The 16,976-nt window shown below is 41.2% G+C and overlaps 1 protein-coding gene across 1 annotated transcript in view; it reads left to right on the top strand.

The window, feature by feature from the left end:
• Positions 1-1,203: 1,203 nt before the first annotated feature.
• Positions 1,204-16,976, top strand: part of LOC133623058 (protein phosphatase PTC7 homolog) — a 17,863-nt gene continuing 2,090 nt past the window's right edge. The window contains exons 1-3 of the mRNA XM_061985988.2: positions 1,204-1,691; positions 6,767-6,946; positions 13,315-13,513. Of these exons, the coding sequence (XP_061841972.1) occupies positions 1,490-1,691; positions 6,767-6,946; positions 13,315-13,513 (581 nt within the window). The 5' untranslated portion in view covers positions 1,204-1,489. The remainder of the gene's footprint in view (positions 1,692-6,766; positions 6,947-13,314; positions 13,514-16,976) is intronic.

The raw sequence follows: 16,976 nt of genomic DNA, 5'->3' as shown, positions 1-16,976 counted from the left end.
GTTTTGTCATTCTTGTTTGGTGTGGGTTCACAGTGTGGCGCATATTTGTAACAGTGTTAAAGTTGTTTATACGGACACCCTCAGTGTGACCTGTATGGCTGTTGACCAAGTATGCCTGGCATTCACTCGTGTGTGTGAAGAGTCTTAGATATTATGTGATTGGGCCGGCACGCAAAGGCAGTGCCTTTAAGGTTTATTGGCGCTCTGTACTTCCCCCTACGTCCGTGTACACAGAGACGTTTTAAAAAGTCATACATTTTGCTTTTTGAAACCGATACCAATAATTTCCGATATCACATTTTAAAAGCATTTATCGGCCGATAATATCGGACATCTCTAGTTTAAATGTACCGTATTTTTCGGAGTATACGTCGCTCCGGCCCAAAATGCATAATAAAGAAGGAAAAAAGCATATATAAGTCGCACTGGAGTATAAGTCGCATTTTTGGGGGAAATTTATTTGATAAAAGCCAACACCAAGAATAGACATTTGAAAGGCAATTTAAAATAAATAAAGAATAGTGAACAACAGGCTGAATAAGTGTACGTTATATGAGGCATAAATAACCAACTGAGAACGTGCCTGGTATGTTAACGTAACATATTATGGTAAGAGTCATTTAAATAACTATAACATATAGAACATGCCTGCGATGAGGTGGCGACTTGTCCAGGGTGTACCCCGCCTTCCGCCCGATTGTAGCTGAGATAGGCTCCAGCGCGACCCCAAAGGGAATAAGCGGTAGAAAATCGAACATGCTATACGTTTACCAAACAATCTGTCACTCCTAATCGCTAAATCCCATGAAATCTTATACGTCTAGTCTCTTACGTGAATGAGATAAATAATATTATTTGATATTTTACGGTAATGTGTTAATAATTTCACACATAAGTCGCTCCCGAGTATAAGTCGCACCCCCGGCCAAACTATGAAAAAACTGCGACTTATAGTCCAAAAAATACGGTAACTTAGATATTGGGTTTCACTATGTAAAAGCGCTTTGAGTCAATAGAGAAAAAGCGCTATATAAATATAATTCACTTCACAATATACAATTATTAACGCATTGTATTACAAATAAACGAGCTGGAACGCGTAAATACCGGCCCAAGGCAGCACTTTGCGCACCATGCCCTTATATGGAGTGGAAGGTTGCGTAAGGACGATGACGTCAGAGAAGTCACAAGACCGCCCCTGCTGATCCGCGCTCGAGCAGCTGTACGTCTCAAAGGCGCCGCTAGCATGGCAGCGGCAACCGAGAGCCGACAACTCACAGCCTCCCGCGGGGGAAGTAGTCACGTTTTCCTGTCATTTTTATCCGCACTGATACTATAAGAGTAAGACTCTTTTTTTTTTTTTAAATACTATTGGTAGTAAACACTTTCCGCTATAGCGAGTCGACACAACGCGCTAACGTCGAAGCTAAGCTAAGCACGGCGGCTGCTAGCTTGGTCGCCCTCCGTGGAGGAAGCGTCTCCGTGGGGGATGTTGTCCGTGCTGTCGTACGGTAGACTCGTGGCCAGGGCTGTCATCGGCGGACTCTCTCAGACGGACAGCCGCGACTACAGCCTGGTGACGGCGAGCTGCGGCTTCGGCAAGGACTTCCGTAAAGGCATCCTGAAGAAAGGAATGTGCTATGGAGACGACGCCTGCTTCATCGCCAGGCACAAATCTGCCGATGTTTTAGGTGAGTAACTGCTTTGTTCCAAATGTTAGCCTTTTGTTATTTTATAAAACTGTATTTGATTGTGTATTTTCTATCAGAATCCCAAGAAAACACTTGTAAGAGCACACGCCGACGTCAAGGCTTAAATGTGACCTGTTAAATCATCCCTGTTATGAGTAGGTTTGACAGAGTCTAAGGACATTAATAGTCATATTTTATCATTAATTGTTATCACTGGATTTTTAACGGTAACGCGTTTTGTACGAACCCTTGTTAATAATAATAATAATAATAATTATGGATGTCCGATAATTGCTTTTTTTGGCCGATGTCCGATATTCCTGTATTGTCCAACTCTTAATTACCGATACCGATATCAACCGTCTTGTTCACGAGTGAGGGAAGAGTGGATCGTGAGATCGACAGGCGGATCGGTGCGGCGTCTTCAGTAATGCGGACACTGTATCGATCCGTTGTGGTGAAGAAGGAGCTGAGCCGGAAGGCAAAGCTCTCGATTTACCGGTCGATCTACGTTCCCATCCTCACCTATGGTCGTGAGCTTTGGGTCATGACCGAAAGGACAAGATCACGGGTACAAGCGGCCGAAATGAGTTTCCTCCGCCGGGTGGCGGGGCTCTCCCTTAGAGATAGGGTGAGAAGCTCTGTCATCCGGGGGGAGCTCAAAGTAAAGCCGCTGCTCCTCCACATCGAGAGGAGCCAGATGAGGTGGTTCGGGCATCTGGTCAGGATGCCACCCGAACGCCTCCCTCGGGAGGTGTTTCGGGCATGTCCGACCGGTAGGAGGCCACGGGGAAGACCCAGGACACGTTGGGAAGACTATGTCTCCCGGCTGGCCTGGGAACGCCTCGGGATCCCCCGGGAGGAACTGGACGAAGTGGCTGGGGAGAGGGAAGTCTGGGCTTCCCTGCTTAAGCTGCTGCCCCCGCGACCCGACCTCGAATAAGCGGAAGAAGATGGATGGATGGATATCAACCGATACCGATAGATAAATAGTACTTTATTGATTGCTTCAGGAGAGTTCCCTCAGGAAAATAAAAATTCCAGCAGCAGTGTACAGAATTGAGATCGAATTAAAAAAGTAAATAATGGGGTTATAAATGGAAACAAAACAGACAAAATATTACAATAAGAATAAAAATAAAAAAGCAACAATGAGAATAAAAATATAACAGTAAAATAAGAATATAACAAGAGAAACTAGACAGTAGTGACCATGTTATGAAAAAGTATTGCACTGTTATTGTTTTGCATCCCCTGTCATCCTAGTACCCCCCTCCCCCCAGAGAGGAGTTGCACAGTCTAATGGCGTGTGGGATAAAGGAGTTTTTGAGTCTTATTAGTCCTGCACTTGGGATGAAGCAGTCTAGCACTGAACAGGCTCCTCTGGCTACTGACAACGGTATGCAGAGGGTGACTGGCATCGTCCAGGATGCTCACTAGTTTTTCCACAGTCCTCTTCTCTGCCACCGTCACCAGTGAGTCCAGTTTTATTCCGAACGTAGAACCGGCCCGCCTGATCAGTTTCTCCAGTCTGGAGCTGTCCTTAGATGTACAGATATATACAGTTGTGGAATTAACACATTATTATGCCTAATTTGAAAAACCAGGTATGGTGAGATAAGGTCCTTTTTAAAAAAAAATAAAAAAAAAATTATGAAATAAGATAAATCAATTAAAAACATTTTCTTGAATAAAAAAAGAAAGTAAAACAATACAAAAACAGTTACATAGAAACTAGTAATTAATGAAAATGAGTAAAATTAACTGTTAAAGGTTAGTACTATTAGTGGACCAGCTTATGTGTGCTTACGGACTGTATCCCTTGCAGACTGTATTGATATATATTGATATATAATGTAGGAACCAGAATATTAATAACAGAAAGAAACAACCCTTTTGTGTGAATGAGTGTAAATGGGGGAGGGACGTTTTTTGGGTTGGTGCACTAATTGTAAGTGTATCTTGTGTTTTTTATGTTGATTTAATATAAAAAAAACAAAAAACGATACCGATAATTTCCGATATTACATTTTAAAGCATTTATCGGCCGATGATGAAAAGTATTGCACTGTTATTGTTTTGCATCCCCTGTCATCCTAGTACCCCCCTCCCCCCAGAGAGGAGTTGCACAGTCTAATGGCGTGTGGGATAAAGGAGTTTTTTAGTCTATTAGTCTTGCACTTGGGATGAAGCAGTCTAGCACTGAACAGGCTCCTCTGGGGACCGCAGATGTGGGGACCCCCCCACCCCACCCCCTAGGCGAATGGTGCAATGGATGTGGAGTGGATCTAGTTAATAGTGTGAGAGTCCAGTCCATAGTGGGGCCAGCAGGGGATCATCTTGAGTGGAGACAAGTCAGCAGTGCAGAGACGTCCCCAACTGATGCACAAATGAATGGTCAACCCCGGGTCCCGACTTTGAACAGCTGGCGTCTCATCTGTGGTCACCTAATAACCTCTCCACGCAGGAGAGGGGGGCAGAGCAGAAACGAGACGGCAGATCTACTGGTCTAAAATGGGGGTCCAGTGTAAACAAAATAGTTTTAAGATGGGACTTGAATGCTTCTACTGAGGTAGCATCTCTAACTGTCACTGGGAGGGCATTCCAGAGTACTGGAGCCCGAACAGAAAGTGTTCTATAGCCCGCAGACTTTTTTTGGGCTCTGGGAATCACTAATAAGCCGAAGTTCTTTGAACGCAGATTTCTTGCCGGGACATATGGTACAATACAATCAGCAAGAAAAGGTGGAGCTAGACCCTTTAGTATTTTATACCTAAGTAGTAAAACCTTAAAGTCACATCTTAAGTGCACAGGAAGCCAGTGCAGGTGAGCCAGTACAGGCGTAATATGATCAAACTTTAATTAAGTAAGGAACACTTACTTAATTCCCCCAATAGAGTACATGTTGTATTTGGAGGTTTGCCTTGTTATAAAGCAGGCCAGCAGGTTTCTGGCAAACTGCAGAGAAGACCATGTATGGTCAGAGGACAAGACTAACTCAACTGCATCTCGCCTTTCTGGGAATATTCTTTAAAAGTACTAGGAATTACAGTTAATTAAATGGAAATGTAATGATTGATACCAGGGTTGAACTGTCACCATCGGTCGTCCACCAGACCACAATTTAGGAGAGACATTTTTTGCAGCAAATGTTTAAAACACGAGTGCTCTTGTTGTATAGAAGTACCTAGAGGATCCTTGTATTGACATTATAACCTCCTAAAGGCTAGTGTTCATTGCATAATAGAGCAATTTTTTTCAGAATGTTTTACCTGAGATAAAAAAATAGACCAAAAACAAATGTCCACTACAGAAGATGCTGGTTCTCAAAATCAACATAATGGTTAAGGAAGATCAGAGTCAGAAATACTTTATTAATCCCCGGGGGTGGGGGTTCAGATTCTCAGCACAATCCCATACAAGAGCAGACAAACATTACAGGGAGACAGAACAGGATCGCTGACGGGTCTGCCAACTTCTGGCGCCCCTTACAAAAAAGGTGAGAAACGGGTAAATGTGAGGGGGGGGGGAATTCAGTCTAAACCTGGGCCCCTGGAGAGGGGGTCCAATGAGGAAAAAACCCCTCATAGCCATAGGAATACATAAATGGGTTATAAATGATAAATGGGTTATACTTGTATAGAGCTTTTCTACCTTCAAGGTACTCAAAGCGCTTTGACAGTATTTCCACATTCACCCATTCACACACACATTCACACACTGATGGCGGGAGCTGCCATGCAAGGCGCTAACCAGCAGCCATCAGGAGCAAGGGGTGAAGTGTCTTGCCCAAGGACACAACGGACGTGACTAGGATGGTAAAAGGTGGGGATTGAACCCCAGTAACCAGCAATCGCTGGCACGGCCACTCTACCAACTTCGCCACGCCGTCCCCATCAAAGAACACAAAGGACATTAAAGACGTTAAAAAAAGAGCAGAGCTGATGCAACCAGCCACTTCCACACGTCAGGCCCCCGGTCCTTAGCTTTCTGGAAATGTGGCCCTCAGAACATCCATCCCATCCATTTTCTACCGCTTATTCCCTTTGGGGTCGCGGGGGGCGCTGGAGCCTATCTCAGCTACAATCGGACAATTCAGTTGAATAGGCGTGCACCAGAGACATGTAATATCTAAGTGTAATAGTAAGGGGGGACTACTTCATAAGTGCTAGTTGTCATTGCGATGCAACATGGTGCCATGATCCATCCTAAACATAAACATGTGTTTTTATTGGCCTTGTGGTTGCTTTAACCCAGCGCTTCTCAATTATTTTTGCCATGCCTCTCCTTGCCAAATAATGCCCCCTATAAATTGAAGTATGATTGAGAACCTGATATGTGTTTATCCATACAAACCACTCTTTGAATTGCTAGCACCAGCACTCTACTACTACTACTAATACTACTACTACTACTACTACGACGTCATATTTCCTCAGTGAGCCTGTTGAATAATTGGAGCAGTGCTGCCACCAAGTTGGAGGCTCATATATCGTAAAAAAATTTAGAAGGATGCTAATACTGGAAGTCCCTTGCCTCTCAGGCACCCCCTGACGCCTCACCCGCCCCACTATTTGAGAAGCATTGCTTTAGCCATGCACCATAACTTAACTTAAAAAAATGCAGCCACCCTAACCTATGGCTTGCAGATCCTTAGGGCTACCATGAATTGATTAACGTGGACCCCGACTTAAACAAATTGAAAAACTTATTCAGGTGTTACCATTTAGTGGTCAATTGTACGGAATATGTACTGTACTGTGCAATCTACTAATAAAAGTTTCAATCAATCAAAACCCTTGTTTAAGAATCCCTGGTCTGTAGGAATACTGTATCAAAAGTACAGTAGGTATTTCAATCTTTCTAGACTGGCTTAAAATGTGATCATTGTCACAGATGACCACTAATCTAATCCAGTGATAAGTAAAACTTTTAGCAGCAAGCTGGCAGTACTGCACATGGGTTTACAACACTTATTGAACATAGTCTTGTGTTTTGCTGACCCTCACGAATGACAATCATTTTATGTTATATTAAACTCTCATGAAGCCTTAATTGACCTTGTATGATTGTAGGTGTGGCAGATGGAGTAGGAGGTTGGCGAGACTATGGCGTGGACCCGTCACAGTTTTCAGGGACACTGATGAAGACATGTGAGCGCCTGGTGAAGGAGGGACGCTTTGTTCCCAGCAACCCCGTGGGAGTCCTGACAAGCAGCTATTATGAGTTGCTGCAGAACAAAGTGCCGTTGCTGGGTGAGTCCAGTCACACAATCCACTTCCTTTGGTCAAAGCATTTAAGACTGCTTTTTTAAAAGAGAAAAACACATCTACTTAGGGCCTGGATCCAAATACCTGTGTGTACAAACTATACCATTTTGTGTGCTATTAGTAGGCGTGTTACTACTAAGACTGCATGTACAATTGAAAAGTGGTGCAGACCGCCTTACTTTAGCTTTTTGCCTCTACTATGCGGCTTTCGCCACAGTAACACTCGATCATGTACTGCACATTCATGTTATCATGCTCCGCCTTTGGAATTTGCATTCAAACATGCAGCAGACATGTACCACTTTTTATGAGCATTTTCAAAGCAGTCATTGCGGTGCGTCTACAATGGAAACTACTTATTTTTTTCTGCGCTCTGAAGCTGCACTCATGGTAGAGGTTGGCATTAACTGCGAGTGTATTGTCCAGATAGATATATATGCACAAATATATACATATTGCAGTAAGTTTTTTTTACGTAAGACATATGCTATTGATATATCTTACGAATGAAAAAACAAGCAACAGACACTAAAACACATCAATTTGTTTTAATCAGCCATTTAAGTAATCCAGCAGCTATAGAATTATAAAATGATATTGCTGAATAGACAATATGTGTAATATTTGTATTTTAAACAGTCCATATACCGTATTTTTCGGACTATAAGTCACAGTTTTTTTTCATAGTTTGGCCGGGGGTGCGACTTATACTCGGGAGCGACTTATGTGTCAAATTATTAACACATTACCGTAAAATATCAAATAATATTATTTAGCTCATTCACGTAAGAGACTAGACGTATAAGATTTCATGGGATTTAGCGATTAGGAGTGACAGATTGTTTGGTAAACGTATAGCATGTTCTATATGTTATAGTTATTTGAATGACTCTTACCATAATATGTTACGGCACGTTCTCAGTTGGTTATTTATGCCTCATATAACGTACACTTATTCAGCCTGTTGTTCACTATTCTTTATTTATTTTAAATTGCCTTTCAAATGTCTATTCTTGGTGTTGGCTTTTATCAAATAAATTTCCCCAAAAAATGCGACTTATACTCCAGTGCGATTTATATGTTTTTTTTTTCCTTCTTTATTATGCATTTTCGGCCGGTGCGACTTATACTCCGGAGGGACTTATACTCCGAAAAATATGGTATGTTGACAAGCATTCATAGGATAGAGCTGCAGCACAATCGCCTTCTGTCTCTCAGCTGTGTGTGTAACTTTATCCGTTTGCACTTACTTTTCAGACATGCTAACTAAATACACAAAATAGCGCTCGCAGTTTAGTTTTAGTCTTAATAAATCACACTGCGTGCGCTAAATAATTGTATTTTGCATCTCGTCCTCCCGGTATTGTGAGTGTTCTGATGATCAGCTTATATTCTACATATTCATGAATACAGACACCCTAAATAAATTGTGCTCCTTATTCTGCTGACTTAAGAGACGCAGTCCTCTGCACACAAGTTTAGTAGATCAGCTTTGCATGTGCTATCAAGTTTGCACCTGTTTTAATACACGCAACCCTTTAATGGATGACTTAGACTTAGACTTCCTGTTTATTGTCATTCAAATTTGAACTTTATAGTACAGATAAGAACGAAATTTTGTTGCATCAGCTCATGGTAGTGCAGGATACAAAATCAATAAAGTGCAGATATAAATAAATAGATTACTGTACAGATAAATATATTGCACTTTTGCATATGCATCCACGTTTATGGATGTATGATATATTGTCTTTATATTCCAGCCACTTAATCCATTTTTGGGGGGAATTGAGGGGATTATTATGATGCGTTCAAGAGTCTTACAGCCTGAGGGAAGAAGCTGTTACAGAACCTGGAGGTTCTGCTATGGAGGCTGCGGAAGCTCTTTCTAGAGTCCAGCAGTGAAAACAGTCCTTGGTGGGGGTGGGAGGAGTCTCTGCAGATTTTCTGAGCCCTGGTCAGGCAGCGGCTTTTTGCGAGCTCCTGGATAGGAGGAAGAGGAGTCCTGATGATCTTAGAGGAGTCCTGATGATCTTGATGATGCCCGAAGTCCATAGGAAAATCACCATTATGTCTTGCCTGCGATCTTTGCCTCGTAAAATGTACATATAATACATTCAGGTCCATCATTAAGTCCAGGTATTATTGTGTTAGACAATATGCTCTGGGAGGTCAGGTTGGGCTTGGCAGTTGACCTTTCGATAAGGTACATCCCAGTCGTCCTAATCACTGGCTAATCACAAAGCAGATGTCTGACGGTGCTTTATTCAAATCCATATGATACTTTTCATCAATCGATACCTACATGTGAGTGCTTTTTTTATGAGGAGGGGGCTGACACCAGGACCCCTGTCCTGCTTGTGTGGAAGCGTGATAGGTGCTCTCATGTTTGTCTCCAAAAGTGTCCAATAAGAACAGGAAATGTCAACGGATTTGTCGTTAGTTGCTTTTTTTGAGAAATACTTTTTGAAAAGGGCCTGAATTCCGCTTCCTGACACGGATGTGTGCTTGAACATAGTAACAAAGTGTGCTGTACACTTGTGGTTGTACAAAACCGCAGACCAGAGTGAGTCACAGGCAGGGCTTTTTGAAGGTTTGTTCCACATTACAAATATTATGGTGGATGAGTCAGTCACCAGTAGGGTGTGGCTGCACGTCTTTAGACTGCACCAGCAGCTCATGTTTCTTCTAAAATGTGGGATTTCAAATTCTATGAACTGAATATATTTCTGTCCTAGAAGGACGGGTAAGGACTTAATAAGTTGTAGCTTTTATATTCTTATGTCCTTGTTCATAAACCATAACTTTTGTCATCTAATTGTATTGCTCAGATCAGTTTGAAGGTCTTGTATGGGTTTTGGCTTCTATAGTGGACCTCGCCTATTTGTCGTTCACCATTTGCACCTCGGATTTTTGTGGGACTTCTTTTTTCTGCTTTACATACCGTATTTTAGTATAAGTCGCTCCGGAGTATAAGCCGCACCGGCCGAAAATGCATAATGAAGAAGGAAAAAAACATATAAGTTGCACTGGAATATAAGTCTCATTTTTGGGGGAAATGTATTTGATAAAAGCCAACAGCAAGAATAGACATTTGAAAGGCAATTTAAAATAAATAAAGAATAGTGAACAACAGGCTGAATAAGTGTAAGTTATATGAGGCATAAATAACCAACTGAGAACGTGCCTGGTATGTTAACGTAACATATTATGGTAAGAGTCATTCAAATAACTATAACATATAGAACATGCTATACGTTTACCAAACAATCTGTCACTCCTAATCGCTAAATCCCATGAAATCTTATACGTCTAGTCTCTTACGTGAATGAGATAAATAATATTATTAGATATTTTACGGTAATGTGTTAATAATTTCACATATAAGTCGCTCCTGAGTATAAGTCGCACCCCCGGCCAAACTATGGAACTGCAACTTATAGTCCGAAAAATACGGTAGTCAATAATTTGTTCTTTTATGGCAACTTAAATATACAAATGAATCCAGCAGAAGGCACCGTGTCAAAAGTCAATTTACCCAAGATTTTCTAGCAGGAAGATGCTTCAACAAATATGTATTTCTATAATGGAAAAATAAATACTTCAATGCTGAATTGTTTCATTTTATCAGTGAAACCATATCCAATTATAGTTCCAATCCACAAAGTAAGAATTAACCTTCCACTCCAAATGACTTTGGCAAGTTCTGTATGTTGAAGATCTGATGACATCATAGGGGAAACTCCTCTGCACTCTGCCTATAGTCAGCAAATCAGTAATACTGGAAATACACAAAAATGGGAAAGAGATGTGACGTTTATCATTCACAATCCCTATAAAAGACAAGAACACATATTTTCCTTTTTTTATAAATTCTAAATTGTAAATAAACGTTAGAAAAAGTCAGCTAACAATGGAGTCAGCTTTGGGGCTCCTCTATTCTGCCCATAGAGCCCTCTTAATAACCAGCAACAATACTCCATTTACATTTTGTGAGCTGAATATTAAGCAAGTATTAGTGCTATGGTTATTATAAGCGCTAATGCAGACAGTCTATATTAGCTGTGCATTGATCAGAGAGCCAACTAGCTTTTGCTGCTATATTGACAGTGTCCTCCTCCTACTGCTGAGCTATTTAACAATAATTATTGATTATAAGCCATGCCTCTCACCGGGATAGTAGAAGTTTGTAGCCATAAACTGAGAGGTTGGTCAACTTTAACATCCAATTTAGACCCGAAGAGGACGAGAGGGACACAAAAAGACTCATGACTGATCTTTTTGTTTAGTGTGATAAGAAATGTGTGTCATTATCACATGTTTTTAAACCTTATTCACCGAACATGAAGGTCAGGATTTTGGGTTTTATTTTATGCTGCAGTAGACGTGAGTGTGGTGGATTAAAACAATTATAATCATATTTTTTTGGGCTACCCGTCGGTGTGCACTGGTTGTAAAGGTAATGTAGACGTCCTTGTACATGATCTAACACTGTATTTTTCAACCTTTTGTGAGACCTTTTTTCATTGAAAAATGCGGAGGCACACCACCAGCAGAAAACATTAACAAATGAAACTCAGCAGTCGATATTGACAGTAAAAAGTTGTTCTCGCAAGTGTTGGATATAAATTCAAACAATAACCAAGCATGCATCACTATAGCTCTTGTCTCAAAGTACTGTCACAACCTGTCACATCACGCCCTGACTTATTTGGAGGTTTTTAGTGTTTTCCTGTGTGTAGTGTTTTAGTTCTTGTCTTGCGCTCCTATTTTGGTGGCTTTTTCTCTTTTTTTGGTATTTTCCTGTAGCGGTTTCATGTCTTCCTTTTGAGCGATATTTCCCACACCTGCTTTGTTTTAGCAATCAAGAATATTTCAGTTTGTTTTCACCTTCTTTGTGTGGACATTGTTGAGTATCATGTCATGTTCGGATATACATTGTGGATGCCGTCTTTGCTGTCGTCCAGCATTCTGTTTTTGTTTACTTTGTAGCCAGTTCAGTTTTAGTTTCGTTCTGCATAGCCTTCCCGAAGCTTCAATGCCTTTTCTTAGGGGCACTCACCTTTTGTTTATTTTTGGTTTAAGCGTTAAGGTACCTTTTTACCTGCACACTGCCTCCCGCTGTCGTCTGCATATGTGTGATCACGACAAACCCTCGTCGCCTCACAAGACCTGTTCCCGACATCTACAAAGCAATTAGCTACCGGCTGCCACCTACTGATATGGAAGAGTATTACACGGTTACTCTGCCGAGCTCTAAACAGCACAGACACTCAACAACAACACATCATTTGCAGACTATAATTACTGGTTTGCAAAAAATATTTTTAACCCAAATAGGTGAAACTACATAATCTCCCACGGCACACCAGACTGTATCTCACGGTGCACTATAGTGGTTGAAAAACACAGATCTAACATATCGCTATATTGTTTAACAGATGTGTTTATAATGCACGCTCATGTCAAATGTGGTATTTGTGTACCGTATTTTTCGGACTATAAGTCAGTTTTTTTCATAGTTTGGCTGGGGGTGCGACTTATGTGTGAAATTATTAACACATTACCATAAAATATCAAATAACATTATTTAGCTCATTCACGTAAGAGACTAGACGTATAAGATTTCATGGGATTTAGCGATTAGGAGTGACAGATTGTTTGGTAAACGTATAGCATGTTCTATATGTTATAGTTATTTGAATGACTCTTACCATAATATGTTACGTTAACATACCAGGCACGTTCTCAGTTGGTTATTTATGCCTCATATAACGTACACTTATTCAGCCTGTTGTTCACTATTCTTTATTTATTTTAAATTGCCTTTCAAATGTTTATTCTTGGTGTTGGCTTTTATCAAATACATTTCCCCAAAAAATGCGACTTATACTCCAGTGCGACTTATATATGTTTTTTTCCTTCTTTATTATGCATTTTTCGGCCGGTGCGATTTATACTCCGAAAAATACGGTATGTAGTGTTTGAAGATGCTATCCACTGTATCGAGGTGCTACACAGAAAGTCCCAAGCGACACTCCAAATCTAAAAATAAATATATTACGGTAGTTCTGTCAAAATATTATAAAAATCAGATTAATCACACTCTGGATTTAAAAAAAATAAAAAATAAAATTTCTGTGGCGGATCAAATCTAATTGTGGCATGCCACCACAAACAAATGAATGCATGGGAAACAGTGTGAGAAATTGCACCAGAGTTGTGTTTAACTAACACACCCTGAATAGACCTTCAAGCCTTTGCCGCAACATTTACCTCAGATTACAAACAAAGTTGGTTCTACTCTTTCAATATTTGCTGTGAAATGTAGCTGCTGTGTTTCATGTGTGCAGGCAGTAGCACAGCCTGCATTGTGGTGTTGGACGGCCACAGTCACCAGCTGCACACGGCCAACTTGGGGGATTCTGGCTTCCTGGTGGTCCGTGAAGGGGAGGTGGTTCACCGATCCGACGAGCAGCAGCATTACTTCAACACACCCTTCCAGTTGTCCATTGCTCCTCCTGGAGCCGAGGGAGCTGTCCTCAGTGACAGGTGAGAGAACCTTGTGTGGTTTGCATGTTCTCCCCATGCTTATATAAGGTGTAAAAACTTAAGGATATTCCAGCTTCTCCCTGCATGTTAGGGTTACGGATGTCCCGATCCAGGTTTTTGCACTTCCGATCCGATACCGATATTGTTTTTGCACTTCCGATCTGATACCGATACTGACCGATACTGGCCTATCCGAGCATGTATTAAAGTTTAAAGTTATTTAGCCTACTTAGTTGTCAGAATCATTTTGAAAAGGGTTTTAGTACTCTTGATAACAACTAGCCAGCTGAATTAGGGGAGTTTGAATAATACACAATGGTTGGTAACAAGAAACTGACCTGTTTATTCAAGGATAAACACAAAATAGACAAAATTATGCATGACAAACAGAAATGGCATCATTGAACTAGGGCTGGGCGATATGGCCTTTTTTTAATATTGCGATATTTTAAGGCCATATTGCGATACACGATATATATCTCGATATTTTGCCTTGATGCATATAATCACAGCAGTATGATGATTCTATGTGTCTACATTAAAACATTCTTCTTCATACTGCATTAATATATGCTACTTTTAAACTTTCATGCAGAGAAGGAAATCACAACTAAAAAAAAATCTCTATTTTTTTCTTATGGTGTTGATGTGGAAATGTTTGCCTCGGCATTTTGATGGTGTGGACGTGTGGCACCGAATGGAGATAAGCGTCTCGACAGACGTTACAATATTTGAACAATGATGACGAAAAGGGACGGCGTGGCGGGGCAGTGGAAGAATGGCCGTGCGCGACCCGAGGGTCCCTGGTTCAATACCCACCTAGTACCAACCTCGTCATGTCCGTTGTGTCCTGAGCAAGACACTTCACCCTTGCTCCTGATGGGTGCTGGTTAGCGCCTTGCATGGCAGCTCCCTCCATCAGTGTGTGAATGTGTGTTTGAATGGGTAAATGTGGAAGTAGTGTCAAAGCGCTTTGAGTACCTTGAAGGTAGAAAAGCTCTATACAAGTACAACCCATTTATCATTTATTTATTTATCATTTAAAACTGTTCTCTGTCGTGTCCGTGTGTCGAAAATTGTTATGCGCTTATTTTTTTATTTGATTTTGTGCGTGGCATATAATTGCTGTGCGCAGAGGACGCTTGAGCAGTGCGCGATTGCACATGCGCGCACCTTAGAAGGAAGGTTGCTCGCACGGCTGCGCTCGCATCACAGCTTACGTTAGCCATGCTGCTACCTCTCTGCTGGGAGAGGACGTATACGTATGTGACGTATGTCGTGACAGTATGTGACGTGTATAAGAAGGTGCGCTTGTCTGTCTGTGAGAGGGAGACACAGGAAAGAGTGAGAAGAGCCTGTCGTGTAATGCCAGCAGCTAAAAGCAACTGCGTGAGAATCCACAGACCTGTGGATGTGTTGAAGTTGTGCTGGAAAATGCGGAACGGAAATTAGGGAGCAGCAGAAAAGTGGAATGTATTATTTAAATCGGTGCGTTGGAAAACACGGACCTGAGTTTTTGTTTTTTTTAAACTGGATCTGGATCGGCATTTTCCCATGCCTTGCCGATACGCATTTTTTTGCAAATATCGGCGCCCGATCCGATCCAAATATCGGATCGGGACATCCCTAGTTAGGGTAACTATATACTCTAGCTTGTGCATAGCTGTGAGTGTGAATGCTTCTTAGTCTGTGTCCATTATTAGGTGGACCCTGGTCAGCCAGTCACCTGTGAACTAATGAGGATTAGAGGTATAGAGCATGGATGGATGCTTCAGAGAGTGTAAAGGAGATGTAAAATAGTGTGGTTAGTGAGTTGTAAAATACAGCATGTAAGTGTGGTTAGTGTGAGTACAGGTTTGTTCCTGGCACAGTCTGTCTGTGTACTGAGTGCACAGGAACAGGCTGTCATGTTCCTGTGTTTCATTGCCGCAGTGCTATTTAATTATACGCAGGAAGAGTTCAGAGCGGGTTTGCAACACTCTTCAAGCTTTCCCTCTTAGCGGGTCAAAGTCTCCTGCACCTGCACCAGTCTTTAATGTAGGATTATGTTTGGAGACAAAGTAGCAGGAGATTTTAGTTCTGACCCTCAAGTGACACAGATCACATTTTTTATGCCAGTCTAAATGCTTCAAATCAGAAGTAGTCCTGAATCCGATTAGAATCTGATCTTTTCAAACGGGACTGCAGTCTAAACGCCATGCGACCTGAATGTGACTTTTTCATCAGCTTTGGGCGAGCTACGTCACAACAAAGTTTCGGTGCATCACTTGTCAATATCCATCCATCTATTTTCTACCGCTTGTCCCTTTTGGGGCCGCGGGGGGTCGCTGGAGCCTATCTCAGCTACAATCGGGCGGAAGGCGGTGTACACCCTGGACAAGTCGCCACCTCATCACAGGGCCAACACAGATAGACAGACAACATTCACACACTAGGGCCAATTTTAGTGTTGCCAATCAACTTATCCCCAGGTGCATGTCTTTGGAGGTGGGAGGAAGCCGGAGTACCCGGAGGGAACCCACGCAGTCACGGGGAGAACATGCAAACTCCACACAGAAAGGATTGAACTCACAACTACTCAGGACCTTCGTATTGTGAGGCAGATGCACTAACCCCTCCTCCACCGTGTCAATAGTGCACAAATAATAGGCTATTTATAATCTATCAAAGCTCCTTATGGAGGTTGGAGTCAGGGAGCAGGCTCACAGACAATGGTCCAATTTGTTATATATTCTAACAAAGTGCAGATTGGATTTTAACCTATTTAAAACATGTCATCAAAATTCTAAAATTAATCTTAATCAGGAAAAATTACTAATGATGTTCCATAAATTATTTTTTTAATTTTTTCAAAAAGATTCGAATTAGCTAGATTTTCTCTTCTTTTTTTCGGTTGAATTTTAAAGAGTCGAAATTGAAGATAAACTACGTTTCAAAATTTAATTTTCATTTTTTTCGTGTTTTCTCCTCTTTTATAAAAATGTTAGTGGCTAGCTAGTTAAAATGGGATATTGTGATGTCACAAGACTGTCTTAGAAATGATCGTTTGAAAATGTTCAATTTGAAAAATGTGCACTTAAGAGAAAATATCAAAATAATTTCTCTATTTATCTGTTTCTATATGTATTTATTGTGAGAAATCATTAAGATGTTCAAAGTTTCCACAAAGATTAATACCATTAATTATTAATAATAACGTAGAGTTAAAGGTAAATTGAGCAAATTGGCTATTTCTGGCAATTTATTTAAGTGTGTATCAAACTGGTAGCCCTTCGCATTAATCAGTACCCAAGAAGTAGCTCTTGGTTTCAAAAAGGTTGCTGACCCCTGCACTACAGGTTCTCTTTCTTGTCTCGCCTTCTCACAGAGACATAAAATAAGCGCACCTTCTTACATACGTCACACGCCCTCGCGGAGCAGAGAGGTAGCAACATGGTAACATTAGCTGTGATGCTAGCGGAGT

Source organism: Nerophis lumbriciformis, linkage group LG12, assembly GCF_033978685.3.
Source record: "Nerophis lumbriciformis linkage group LG12, RoL_Nlum_v2.1, whole genome shotgun sequence".
NCBI classification, from domain to species: Eukaryota; Metazoa; Chordata; class Actinopteri; order Syngnathiformes; family Syngnathidae; genus Nerophis; species Nerophis lumbriciformis.
Note: the sequence above shows the minus strand (reverse complement) of the source record. Positions and strands in the feature narration are given on the sequence as shown.